Consider the following 13,701-nt stretch of genomic DNA (forward strand, 5'->3'; position numbering starts at 1 on the left):
AGGACCCTGTGGACTCACTCAGCAAAGTGAATTTGTCTAAGTACATTTGCGTGTATCAGGGAAAGGACTACGCACAGGAAAGAAGCCTCTCCCCCGATTGAAAAGCAAGCTGCTCTGCTCCCTGTGGTTGTGTCCTGACATGACAGTAGGCTGGAGATTGGGATCAGGTCAAGCTCTGCCAGGGCTGAGTTCTTTCATCTTCCTGGATACCTTCTCAAATTTTCCAAGGACTTGACCAATCGGGGCATTGGGTGGTGTTCTTAATGTCTTTTAAAGGTTTGCTAACGGTGAATCCTTTGTCTTCTTTGGGACTTGGATACCTGGCTTTGGCCTAGAATATGCAACAGGTCCTTTGTTTTATTGAGGCACATCTGAACCATGTGTCTAGTGGTGATCTGTTTGTCAGGAAATGGTGAACTGCTCTTTTACACTTGCTTCAGAGATAATGGGAACTGCAGATGCTGGAGAATCCAAGATAACAAAATGTGAAGCTGGATGAACACAGCAGGCCAAGCAGCATCTCAGGAGCACAAAAGCTGATGTTTCAGGCCTCTCAGGTTTTCAACAGTGTGGGCAGTCCAAAGAAAGGCCCATCTAAATGCTAAATTGCCCATAGTGTCCAGTGATATGTAAAATAGATGGATTAGCCATGGGAAATGCAGGGCGGCCTGGGTCTGGGTGGTATAATCTTCAGACAGCCGGTGTGGACTTGATGGGCCAAAGGGTCTGCTGCCACACTAGGGATTCTGTGGACTCTTGTGTGTCTTCATGTCTTGATTGAAGTATTCCCAGCAACCTTGCTTTATGATCAACTTCTGTGCTGTTTGTTTCAGTTGCTGTGCTTGCATTGCTGGCTTTACGGTTGCAGTTAGTTCATACAGTCATACAGCATGGAAATGGGCACTTTGGTCCAATTAGCCTATGACGAACATAATCCCAAACTAACTTAGTCCCACCTGCCTGCTCCTGGCCCATATCTCTCCAAACCTATTCATGTACTTGCGTTGTAATTGTATCCACATCCACCACTTCCTCAGGAAGCTCATTCCACATGCAAACCACCCTCTGTGTTTTAAAAAAAAATGCCCCTCATGTCTTTTTTAAATCTCTCTCCTCTCACATTTAAAAATGTGCCCCGCAGTCTTGAAATCCCCCATCCTAGGGAAAGCACAACTACCACTAACTGTATCTATACTCCTCATTATTTGATAAATTTCTATAAGATTGCCTCTCAACCTCCTACAGTCCAGTGAAAAAGGTCCCAGCCTATCCAGCCTTTCTTTATAACTCAAACGTTCCATATCTGGCAACATCCTGGTAAATTTCTTCTGAACCCTAAGCAGCTTGATTATATCCTTCCTGTAACTGGGTGAGCAGAACTGACACGTTGTTCCAAAAGAGGCCTCACTAATGTCCTGTACAACTTCAACGTGACTCCCCAACTCCCCAAGCATTGAAGGCAAGCAGGCCAACCACCCTTTTGCCTACTCTGCCTATATGTGATGCAGACTTCAGAGAATTATGTATCTGCACCCCTACGTCTCTCTTTTCTACACTACCCAACGCCCCACAATTAATTGTTTAAGCCGTACCCTTGTTTGTTGTACTAAAATGCAATACCTCACATTTATGCAGATTGGACTCTATTGATCATTTTTCAGCTCACTGACTCATTTGACCATGACCCCTTTGTAATCTTAGAAAACCTTCTTCACTGTCCACTATGCCACAAATTTTGGTGACATCCGCAAACCTACTAACCATGCCTTCTGTGTTCTCATCCAAATCATTTACATAAATAATAAACAAAAGAGGGTCCAGGACTGATCCCTGTGGAACACGGCTGGTAACAGGCCTCCAATCTGAAAAGCAATCCTCCGCCATTACTCTGTCTACTGTGGTTACCTTTTCAATCAAGTTATTTTACTTGAGCAGTCACTGGCTATTACAATAGGGATAGTTGTGGAGCCGCTTGCTCTAGCGAGTTGTTTAATTGTCCACCACAATTCACGACTGGATGTGGCAGGCCTGCAGAGCTTAGATGTGGTCCGTTGTTCGTGAGATCACTTTCTCTCTGTCTGTTATTGCTATATATATATGCTGCTTGACATGCAAGTAATCCTGTTTTGTAACTTCACCAGCCTGGTGCTGCTGCTGGCATGCTGTCCTGCACTCTTCTTGGAGCCAGGATTGATCCTCTGTCCTTATGATGATGGTAGAGTAGCGGATATACTGAATTATGAGTTTGCATATGTGTTTGAGTACAGTTTTGCTGTTGCTGATGGCCCATAGTGCCTCATTGATGTTCAGTCTCAAGTTGCTAGATCTGTTTGATGTCTGTCCCATTTAGAACAGTGACAGTGCCACATAACGTGATGTGAGGTATTATGTATGTGTGAGGGTGGAACCCTGTCCGCACAAGGACTGTGCAGTGGCTAGTCTTACTAGTACTGTCGTAGACAAATCCGTGTACAGCAGGTATATTAGTGAGGGTGAGATCAAGTATGTCTTTTGCTCTTGTTTGTTCCCCCACCACCTGCTGCAGACAAAATCTAGCAACAAGTCCTTTAGGATTTGACCAACCTGGTTTGGTAGTGCTGCTGCCAAGCCACTCTTGGTGGTGGATTTGGAAATTATGCAATCAGAGTACATTCTGTGCCCTTTTCACCCTCAAAACTTCCTCCAAGTATTGTTTAATATTGGAGGTGTACTGATTCATCAGTTGAGAGAGGACAGTACCTGATAATCAGCAGGAGTAATTGCTCCTTGTCCATGTTTGACCTGAAATCATGAGAGTTCATGGTGTCCAGAGTCAATTATTGAGGCGTTGCACTCTGGAAAATCAAATCAGGGAATGACTTAAACAATAAGTGGTAAGGTCCGAAGGAGTTTGTGGAACAGAGGGACCTTGGAGTACAAGTACATAGTTTGTTGAAAGCGGCGTCACAGGTGGACAGGGTGGTGAAGAAGGCCTTTAGCATGTTGGCCTTCATCATTCAAGGCATTGAGTATTGGATTGGTACCTTATGTTACAGTTGTATAAATCCTTGGTGAGGCTGCACCTGGAGTATTATGTACAGTTTTGGCCAGGCTTCTTATAGGCAAGACATGGTTAAGCTGGAAAGTGTGCAAAGAAGATTTACGAGGATGTTGCCAGGACTATTAGGCCTGAGTTATGGAACATAGAACATAGAAAACTACAGCACAGTACAGGCCCTTCGGCCCATGATGTTGTGCCGTGGAACAATCCTTATCCAAAATTAAAATAAAATAACACTATAGGGAACGGCTGGACAGGATAGGACTTTGTTCCTTGGAACGTAAGAGAATGAGGGGTGAACTTATCAAAATCGTGAAGGACATTGATAAGATGAATGCATGTAGCCTTTTTTCCCAGGGATGAGGAATTGAAAACTAGAGGACATAGGTTTAAGGTGAGAGGGGAAAGATTTAAGAAGGATCTGAGGGGCAACTTCACAGGCAGAGAGTAGTGCGTGTATGGAATGGGCTGCCAGAGAAAGTGGTTGAAGCAGGTACAATAGCAATATTTTTAAAAAAGCATTTAGATAGGTATGTGGATGGGAAAAGTTTAGAGGAATATGGACCAAACACAGGCAATTGCAACTAGCTGAGTGGTCACCATGGACAGCTTGGACCAATTTGGGTTGAAGGGCCTGTTTCTATACTGTACTTTGACTCTTTGACATCCAAGGCAAATCCCTCCCCACAATACACCACCGTGCCACCACCTCTCCTGGGTCTATCCTGCTGAACATATCCAGAGATGTGCATGATGTCCCTGGACAAGATTTGACTTTGTGTGAATCACTGTGTCGGCTTGTTGCTCGACTAGTCTGAGGGACCGTACTCCCAGTCTTGGCACCAGGCTCGGATGTTAGTAAGAAGAACTTTGCAGGGTCGCCAGGGCTGTTTTCACCATTGTTGATGCCAGGTGGTCCATCCAGTTTTATATCTTTTGTTTCATGCTGCTGAGTGAATATTTGAAATTATGCCACCTTTGTACCCTGAGAAGCATTTGTTTGTGTTTACCCTCACACAATGTCCACTGCCAGCGCTTGACCAGCTGCAGGGTTGCACTTTAAAGATATCATGAGTGAATGAAACCCAAGATATCTCAATAGTGCCAAGTACTTCCACTTACAGCAAATGGGAGAACAGAACAAACATGGCGCCGTGGAGTGTTTAGGTAATAAAATGAGCTTGAGAAGATAGCATGGGAAAACTCGCAAGGACTTGCGGAACGAAATCCTCCATGAAACATACCAAAATTGATGCTTAGTCAAATTTTGTTAAAATTCAGTTGATAGTAATTACCTCTTTTGTATGGAAAACTGTTCCTAAATAAGTGTGTAGGGGATATAAGCAGCATTGTATATTAAGTCTCAGTTGGAGAGAGTGGAAGGGCGTCACAAATACCAGTCAACACAGTCGATTTCTTCCTTACTAAAACAAGTATTGCACTGATCCCAGAAACAGATGAAACAATTTCATAAAATGAGTAAAGAGCTGGTTGGGTTAGCTGCCCCGTGTTGTGCCTGGATGTTTGATCCAGTAAAATTCATTATGTCCCGTGTAAGTTGTACAAAGATAAAACGCTTTATTCGCATGACTTGCATCTTTGCTACTCATAGTAAACGTGTGTATATTTTCTGAGATTTTCCAAGAGCCTGCATGTCTGGCAAGGCCTCAAGCAACAGTCAGCTTATCAGAACATTACACGCATTTTCTGAGAAGCTTTCTATGGCATGCAATGCCTCATCAATGGTAAGGGAATCCTTGAAAAACTAAACCTCATACTTTGAGCTAATGTTCTGAATCTGGAGGTGATTTTTAGTTAGAAAATAGAATTTAGATAATCCTTAACTGTGGTGGTTTCTAACTTAAAATTTCTCCTGTATTCCCAGTTGTGCTTTATTGTGTTCTGGACTCCGCATCTATCAGAGAAAATCCTGGTTAATCTGATAGGAGTGAATTTAGCTTTTGCTGAGCTCTGCGTGATACCTCTGAGGATTTTCTCCTTCTTCCCTTTCCCAGGTATGAAGCTTTATTAAAGGGCCACAGTATTCTAGAGATGCTGTGGTAGGTTGACTACTAAATTGCACTATATTTTCCAGAAATGCTAAGAAATGTTTGGTGGTTTAAATCTTCTTACTGTAGCTACCAAGGGAGAAATAATAGGGTTGGATGCATTTACCCAGCTTCTGTATTCTTGTTTTAGTATTAAACAGTCATCTAGGCCTGCTTCTACAGTGTAGGCTTCTTCAAGATGTTGAGAGTATTAGGGGGATTAAAGGGATGTGGCGGTAATGACACTTGTAATCCAGAGTCCTAGGGTAATGTCCCAGGAATATAGATTCGAAATTTGGTGAAATTTAAATTCAGAAAAAAATCTGGAATATGAACTTCAACTAACATGACCCTGTAACCACTGTCAGTTGTTACAAAACTCGTCCAGAAAATCTGTGGACCTTGCTTGGCCTGGCCTACATGTGTGTCACAGCAATGTCGTTGACACTTAACTGCCAAGTGGACAACTAGGCATGGGCTCATCCTATGAATGAAAAGACAAAAAAATGAAGAGTTAAGGGAATTTTAAAGACCCAATTCTATTTGTGGAAACCCTGATAGTACATTACCTTTGCTTCTAAAATATCGTTCCAAATTTCTCTTCATCTGAAGAAGTAATCACAATAAAATATAAGCAAAAAATTTTGCAAATGCGCCATAACCTCTCCCACAAAAATTATGGTGAAAATATTCGTGTTCATTTTATTATAAAAGGTGTTACTATTTTAAATTTAAATATTTGCAGAAAGGACTTTCTTCTGAAGATTATATCCATTGTGACAGGTTTTAAATTGTTGTTACATTCAAAAACTCATGTAAGCATATGCTGCTCAGTTAGTTCTGTTGGCTGAATGGCTGGTTTGTGTTTTGATCAAGGATGATGATGATGAATGCTCCACTCATATGAAAGGTATGTGGAACACCATTGTAAGGCAATGGTAGCCTAATGGAGTGGGGTCAGTGGCAGTGACCATGACAATGGTCTTCACAAAGTGAGTTTCATTAATGTACAACACCCAAATTCAGGAGCAAGGAGGATAGTTTCAGACAAAGTTCAAATGTGGTATGTCTCCAGAATGGGGATGCTGGGTGGAAATGGACTCTCAGGGTTGTGTGAGGTAACGAAAAGCATGGTGCTTGTGTTTGGGGTGGGATGGGGACTGTTGCAACCAGGTAGAGGTCATGGTGTCCACTGTGAGCTGCATTCCATCTATCACTTGACATTTTTCTAGCTGCAAAGTGTTACTAGAAAGTGGCTAGGACAATGCCCAGGGTGGGTGGAGTTAGTGTCAGTTTGATGGGCAAAAGTACATATCCAAATTCGTTGAATGCTAGGTTATTGGCTGGGACAATGCTCTGAATAATTGGCCGAGGCTGTTTTACTGGATGCTGAGGAGTTGGTGGAGCAGAAGTAGCATTCCAAGGAGGACAATAAGGAGATTGGACAGGAGAAAACGCATTGCCTATGACAGAGCTTGAACTATTGGCCAGACAGGATCTGATTGACGCCTGGTTCCAGAAGTTGAGGACTGGATGCTGGAGACCGTTATGGAACATAAAATAGTCTTTGGTCACAGTGCCATTTTTTCCTTTTTATCATTGTGGGGGCAAGCATCAGCCTCTATTGGTTTTGTTGGTAGTCCTTATTTCTGTAGAACACTGAACAGTACAGAACAGGCACGAGCTCTTCGGCCCATGATGTTGTGCTGAACGTGACATCAAAGTCTTCACTCCTGCCTGCCCTTGGTCCATGTCCCTCCATTCAAAGAACAAAGAAAATTGGAGCACAGGAACAGGCCCTTCGGCCCTCCAAGCCTGCGCCAATCCAGATCCTCTATCTATACCTGTCACCTATTTTCCAAGGATCTGTGACCCTCTGCTCCCTGCCCATTCATGTATCTGTCTAGATACATCTTAAATGACACTATCGTTGCCGTCTCGACCACCTCTGCTGGCAACGTGTTCCAGGCACACACCACCCTCTGCGTAAAGAACTTTCCACGCATATCTCCCTTAAATTTTTCCCCTCTCACCTTGAAATCATGACCCCCTAGTAATTGAGTGCCCCACTCTGGGGGAAAAAGCTTCTTGCTATCCATCCTGTCTATACCTCTCATGATTTTGTTGACCTCAATCAGGACTCCATCAACCTCTGATAATAAAATGTGAGGCTGGATGAACACAGCAGACCCAGCAGCATCTCAGGAGCACAAAAGCTGACGTTTCGGGCCGAGACCCTTCATCAGAGAGGGGGATGGGGTGAGGGTTCTAGAATAAATAGGGAGAGAGGAGGAGGTGGACCGAAGATGGAGAGAAAAGAAGATAGGTGGAGAGGAGAGTATAGGTGGGGAGGTAGGGAGGGGATAGGTCAGTCCAGGGAAGATGGACAGGCCAAGGAGGTGGGATGAGGTTAGTAGGTAGGAGATGGAGGTGCGGCTTGGGGTGGGAGGAAGGGATGGGTGAGAGGAAGAACAGGTTAGGGAGGCAGAGACAGGCTGGACTGGTTTTGGGATGCAGTGGGTGGAGGGGAAGAGCTGGGCTGGCTGTGTGGTGCAGTGGGGGGAGGGGACGAACTGGGCTGGTTTAGGGATGCGGTGGGTGAAGGGCCTGTTTCTATACTGTACTTTGACTCTTCGACATCCAAGGCCAATTATAGCAAAATTCAGTAGGAGCTAGGGAATGTGGATTGGGAGCAGCAGTTTGAGAATAAATCCACATTTGATATGTGGCAAGTTTTTTAAGGAGAGGTTTTGCTATAATTGGCCTTTCTCCAATTTAGCACTCTTTCTTCAGGATCATTCTCGTCTCTGTCCATCAGTATTCTAAACTTATGGAATCATGATCACGATTCCCAAAGTAATCCCCTACTGAAACTTCAACCACCTGGCTGGGCTCAAGCCCCAGAACCAGGTTCAGTATGGCCCCTTCCTGAGTTGGTCCATTTACGTCCTACTCTAGAAAGCCCTCCTGGATGCTCCTTACAAATTCTGCTCTTTCTAAACCCCTGACACTAGAAAATCGCAGTCAATATTAGGAAAATTAAAATCTCCATTCACCACCACCCTGTTGCTCCTCCACCTTTCCATAATCTGTCTACATATTTTTACCTCTATTTCGCTCTGGCTGCTGGGAGACCTGTAGTACGGCCCCAACATTGTGCCTGCACATCTCCTATTTCTGAGCTCCGCCCATATTGCCTCACTGCTAGAGTCCTCCATAGTGCCCTCCTTCGGCACAGCTGTGATATCCTCTTTGACCACTAATGCAACTCCTCGACCCCTTTTACCTCCCTCTCAATCCTGCCTGAAGCAACTATATCCTGGGATATTTGGTTACCAATCTTGACCTTCCCTCAACCAAGTCATAATCATAGCAATAACATCATACTCCCAGGTACTAATCCAAATCCTAAATTCATTTGCCTTATCTACTACACTTTCCATTTTAAAACAAATGCACCTCAGACCACCTGTCCCTTTGTGTTCTACATCTGCTGTCTGCCTACTCTTCCTCTTAGTCACACTGACTTCATTATCTAGTTCCTTACAGGCTTTAGTTACTACCTCCTTACTGTCATTTGGTTCCCATCCTCTTGCCATATTAGTTTAAAACCTCCCCAGCAGTGTTGGCAAAAGCACCCCCTAGGACATTGGTTCCAGCGCTGCCCAGGTGTAGACCATCCGATCTGTAGTAGTCCCACTGCCCCCAGAACCAGTCTCAATGTCCCAAAAATCTGAACCCGTCCCTCTTGCTCCATTTCTCAAGCCACTCATTTATCCTGCCTATTCTTTCATTTCTACTCTGACTAGCACGTGGCACTGGTAGCAATCCTGAAATTACTACCTCTGAGGTCCTATTTTTTAACTTGGCTCCTAACTCCCTAAATTCTGCTTGTGGGACCTCCTCCCATTTATTACCTATATGATTGGTGCCTATATGCACCACGACAGCTGGCTGTTCACCCTCCCCCTTCAGAATGTCCTGCAGTTGATCTGAGACATCCCTGACCTGTGCATCCTTGCATATTCATGCGTTTATTGTAAAAGTAATTTAAATGCCCCTACGTTATCTGGGTCCATCACTACTCGTGGCAGCACATACCCAAATCCTACCAATCTCTGTGTATAAAAACAAAATAAAAACCTGCCCCTCACATCTCCTTTCAACTTTCTGCCTGTCACCTTAAATGTATGCAGCCTAGTATTAGACTTTTCAACTCTGGGAAGAGAAAAGGTTCATGATCAGAACCTATTAATGCATCTCATAATTTTATAGACTTCTATCAAGTCTCCCCTCTGGCTCTCCAGAGAAAACCACCCACATTTTTCAAGCCTCTGCTTCAAAAGCTCATACCCTCTAATCCAGGCAGCATCCTGGAAAACCTCTTCTGCACCCTCTCCAAAGCCTCCATGTTCTTCCTGTCATGTGGTGATCAGAATTGAGCACAGTACTCTAAATGTGGCCTAATCAAATCCTTGTAAATCTGCAACATGAATCCTGACTTTTGTTCTCAATTCCTTGACCAACAGTGTAAGCATGCTATATCTCTTCTTTACCACCCTGTCTAATTGCATGGCCATTTTCAGAGAGCTATGGATTTCAACCACAAGACCCCTTCATACATCAATGCTGTTCAGAGTCCTGCTATTAACTGTACACTTGGCTCACACTAAACCTGGATTAAACTTCATCTGCTATTTCTCTATCCACATCTGCAACTGATCTACATCCCACTGTATCCTTTGACAATCTTCTACACAATTCCATTGGCCTTTGTCATCTGCAACTTTCTAGCCCAACCATCTACATTTTCATCCATCACAAACAGCAGAGGTCCCAGTACTGATCCGTGCGGAACACCACTAGTCATGCACCACCAGCCAGTAAAACACCATTCCACCACTAACTTGTCGAAATCTTAACTAAAATCCATGCAGGCAGTAACCACTAGTGACAGGTTTGGAGCGGAGAGCAGTTTCAGCTAGTAATGGAAGGGTGTATATAAGATCAGAGATTGTAAGAACTGCAGATGCTGGAGAATCTTAGATAACAAGGTGAAGAGCTGGATGAACACAGCAGGCCAAGCAGCATCATAGGTGCAGGAAAGCTGAAGTTTCGGGCTTAGACTCTTCTTCAGAAAAGATTTTCAGTAAAGCCTTGGGTTTTTCTGCAAATCTGTTTTCCCTTACATGTGCCTTCCACTAGTCGTATTCAGCTTCAGCAGCAGCTTGGTAGTTCCCACCAAGTCAGTGGCTTTCCTGATCAACTCATCCAAATAACATAGGGCAGAGCCCCTAGGTAATGATAAGAAAGGTAGGACGATACAGTGGGAATGAAGAGATTGGATTCTCTACATTGTGAAAAACCTTTCCTCAGGCTCTAACTGGTGACATTAGATTCTCTTCCTTGAGCGGCAACTACCTTATTTCCGTGTATTTGCATTGTGATAAAATCCTGCCTCACCTTATTTATACACCACTTCCGCTTGTCTTTCCTAGATCTCTGGACTAGAGTCTGGGGATCTTTGATTTTACAATCCAGCGACTGGATGACAGTCAGTCCTGCAGGTGGCTATCCTGTTTTTGGAGGATATAAAGTGAAAGTCAACAGCTATTAACTGTGGAATGCATTGAAACAGGAGTCACTCCTGACCTTGCTTCACTTCTATGTGCGTAAATTTTGCTCCTATTCCAAGTTGTTTGAATACAAGTATATCAATTAAATAGCTCAAATATTCAATGCAATTGTGTTTTTCCAAAATTCAGCCCCACTGGGGGGAGGGTAACGCTTATACTGGATTGTAAAAGGTGATCATATTTTTAACAAAGGTATCTGTATTGAGAACATTGAAGCAAGTTTTAAACTTTGGATTTAAAGGGTTATCTGGGTTTTGCACATTGAGAAATATTGAGATGGATGGTTTGTAAAGTGTGTTGTGACACATGATTTCCTATTCATTTAACTTTGCCACAATGTGTTTCTCCTCTATGCTGGAGTTGACTTCTGTCGATTTGTAGTGTTTGCCTGTTGCATACCGTGAATACTATTATAAAGCATATAACCAGATAGTGAGAAAAGCTCCATACAGTAATTTATGTAAGCTTTATCCAAATGAAACTACACCCAGTGTACAATTTAATTATCATTCATTATAATTAAATTATCATTTCTCTATCACTTAGTGGAAAATCAGTCATGAGCCTGAATAAATCGTCACATAATGGTCACTTCTAGATACTTAGCAATTTTATTAATTTCTGTTTCTAGTGCAGAGCATCACCTGGTATGCTCATTTTTCCTGTCTTTTCACTCTCACTGCTTCCTTCCAGAACCAAGGCTTGTTGGTATCATCTTGATTACTTGGCTGACATTACTGTGGTTACTTGATCTCTCATGAGCTTGGATACTGCAATAAGGACTGAAACAGAATACAGCTAGAGTTCTGTTTCATCACCCATCCAAAGTAAATCTTTGGATCTGGGGAAATTTTAGGTATTTGACATTGTAATACATGCACTGCATCTGAAGAGATTAGCAAAGATCACTATTTTGATTTTCACACAGCTTGAAAGTGGGTCGTCTATTTCAAAAACACTTGCATCGCCTAAATCTAACAGTGATACAGAAACAGATTTTTTTGGCTGTTTGAAACGAAAATGAACATCTGTACACAAGTTTTTGTTTTGAAAAAAGATAAGGGGTACCACAATATGTTATTAACCACTCACTTTCTTACAGTTACAATTCGAGCACACCTGACTGGTTGGCTGATGACCTTAAAGAAGACTTTTGTGCTGGCACCCAGTTCAGTGCTGAGGATAGTGCTTCTCATTACAAGTCTGATCATTCTTCCTTATATGGGGTTAGTATTAGTCATGTTTGTGATTGTAACGTAATTCTTGGGTAGCTGTTGGACTTTGTCTTCTATCAAAAGCTGAAGTGTACTAACATCATCCATAGCATCAGCCTTGGTTCAGCATTCTCACCCCTGAGACAGAGATTTGTCCCATTCCAGAATTTTGAGTACACAATCCAAAGTGACCCTTGACATATGAGGTTAGGAGCAGAAATATGCTATTCAGCCCTGCAAGCCTGCTCTGCTATTCAATAATGTCATGACTGTTCCTTTCATATTTTTAATTCCACACCCACTCTACCTGCAATAACTTTGAATCTGCTGTCAAACAAGAATCTAATCTATATCTATCTTAAAAGTATTTACTCTCCTGACTTCCACTGCCTTCTGTGGCACAGAATTCCAAAGTTGCAAAATCCTTAGAAAAAAAACTAATTTCAACTGCCCTAAAGGGGTGGCCCCTAACTTTTAAACAGAGCCTGTAGTTCTGGATTAGCCCATCAGAAGAAATACCCTTTCCGCACCCACCTTATCGAGGCCACTTAAAATCTTACTTACGTCATACATCAAGTTTTTCCTCACTCAGAACTGCAAAGTTGTAATTGTGCAGAAAGAGTCCATATGGCCCATTGTGTCTGCATCAGCTCTCTGAACATTTTGATAATACCCTGCTTTTTCCCCAATAACCCAGCACATTGCTTCTATTAAAGCAACTATCCAATGCCGTCTTGAATGCCTCCACCACACTTCCAGGCTGTGCATCCCGAACCCAAACCACTTGCTGTGTGAAAAACACTCGTGAACGTAAGAATCACGAGCAGGAGTAGGGCATTCAGCCCCTTTAGCCTGTTCTGCCATTCAGTGAGATCATGGGTGATCTGATTGTAACGTCAAATCTACATTTCTGTCTACATGATAACATATAACCTCCTTGGAAAAAGTTGTATTTTTTTCTCACCTTGCATTTGCATCTTCTACAAAACACTTTAAAATTATGCTGTTCGGTTCTCAATCCTTTTATAAGTGAGAACAATTTCTCCATATCCCCTCTGCACAGACACCTCATCTCAACCCAGAATTCCTTTCTCTAAGGAACAGTTCTAACTTTTCCAATCCATCTCCATAACTAAAGTTTCTCATGCCTGGAACTGTACAATTAAATGTCGTCAGCAATTTCTCCAATGTGTTTACATCCTTCCTAAATTGTGGCACCCAGAACTGTACACTGTGCTCTAGTTGCTTTTGCACTCCCTACTTTAGTACTCTATGCCCCTATTAGCAAGCTTAGAATGCTGTTTACTTTTAACAGCTCTCTGTACCTGTTCTGCCGCCTTTAATAAATTATGCACTTCTAAGTCAAGGTTTCTCTGTTCCTGCACACTATTCAGAATAGTAACCTCTATTTTATACTGTCTCACATGTTCTTTTGTACCAAAGTGTTTCACCTACATTTCTCCAAACTGGACTTTATCTGCCTCCACATTGTTAATACCTGTTTGATTTTCTACATTGTCCTTCTCTCAGTTTATAATTCTGCCAATTTTGTCAACTGCAAACTTTTGAAATTGTCTGCTGCACACCAAGATCTAGATCATTTTTATATATGTATATATTTGGAAAACCAAAGATGCCAGTGAAATCCCTGCATAGTTTCACTTCAAACTTTGCTCCAGTCTGAAAAGTACCCATTATCCATTTGAATAAAACTAAAATACAGTGGATGCTGGAGAAACCCAGCAGCTCTAGCAGCATCTGTG

General features: G+C 42.6%; 1 protein-coding gene across 2 annotated transcripts in view; it reads left to right on the forward strand.

The window, feature by feature from the left end:
* Positions 1–13,701, forward strand: part of LOC125460559 (progressive ankylosis protein homolog B-like) — a 124,500-nt gene that overhangs the window by 95,108 nt on the left and 15,691 nt on the right. For both annotated transcript variants that reach the window (XM_048548151.2, XM_048548142.2), the window contains 2 exons: positions 4,926–5,055; positions 11,827–11,950. In XM_048548151.2, coding sequence (XP_048404108.1) covers positions 4,926–5,055; positions 11,827–11,950 — 254 coding nt within the window. The remainder of the gene's footprint in view (positions 1–4,925; positions 5,056–11,826; positions 11,951–13,701) is intronic.

The sequence above is a fragment of the Stegostoma tigrinum genome, chromosome 2 (genome assembly GCF_030684315.1).
Source record: "Stegostoma tigrinum isolate sSteTig4 chromosome 2, sSteTig4.hap1, whole genome shotgun sequence".
Taxonomy (NCBI): Eukaryota; Metazoa; Chordata; class Chondrichthyes; order Orectolobiformes; family Stegostomatidae; genus Stegostoma; species Stegostoma tigrinum.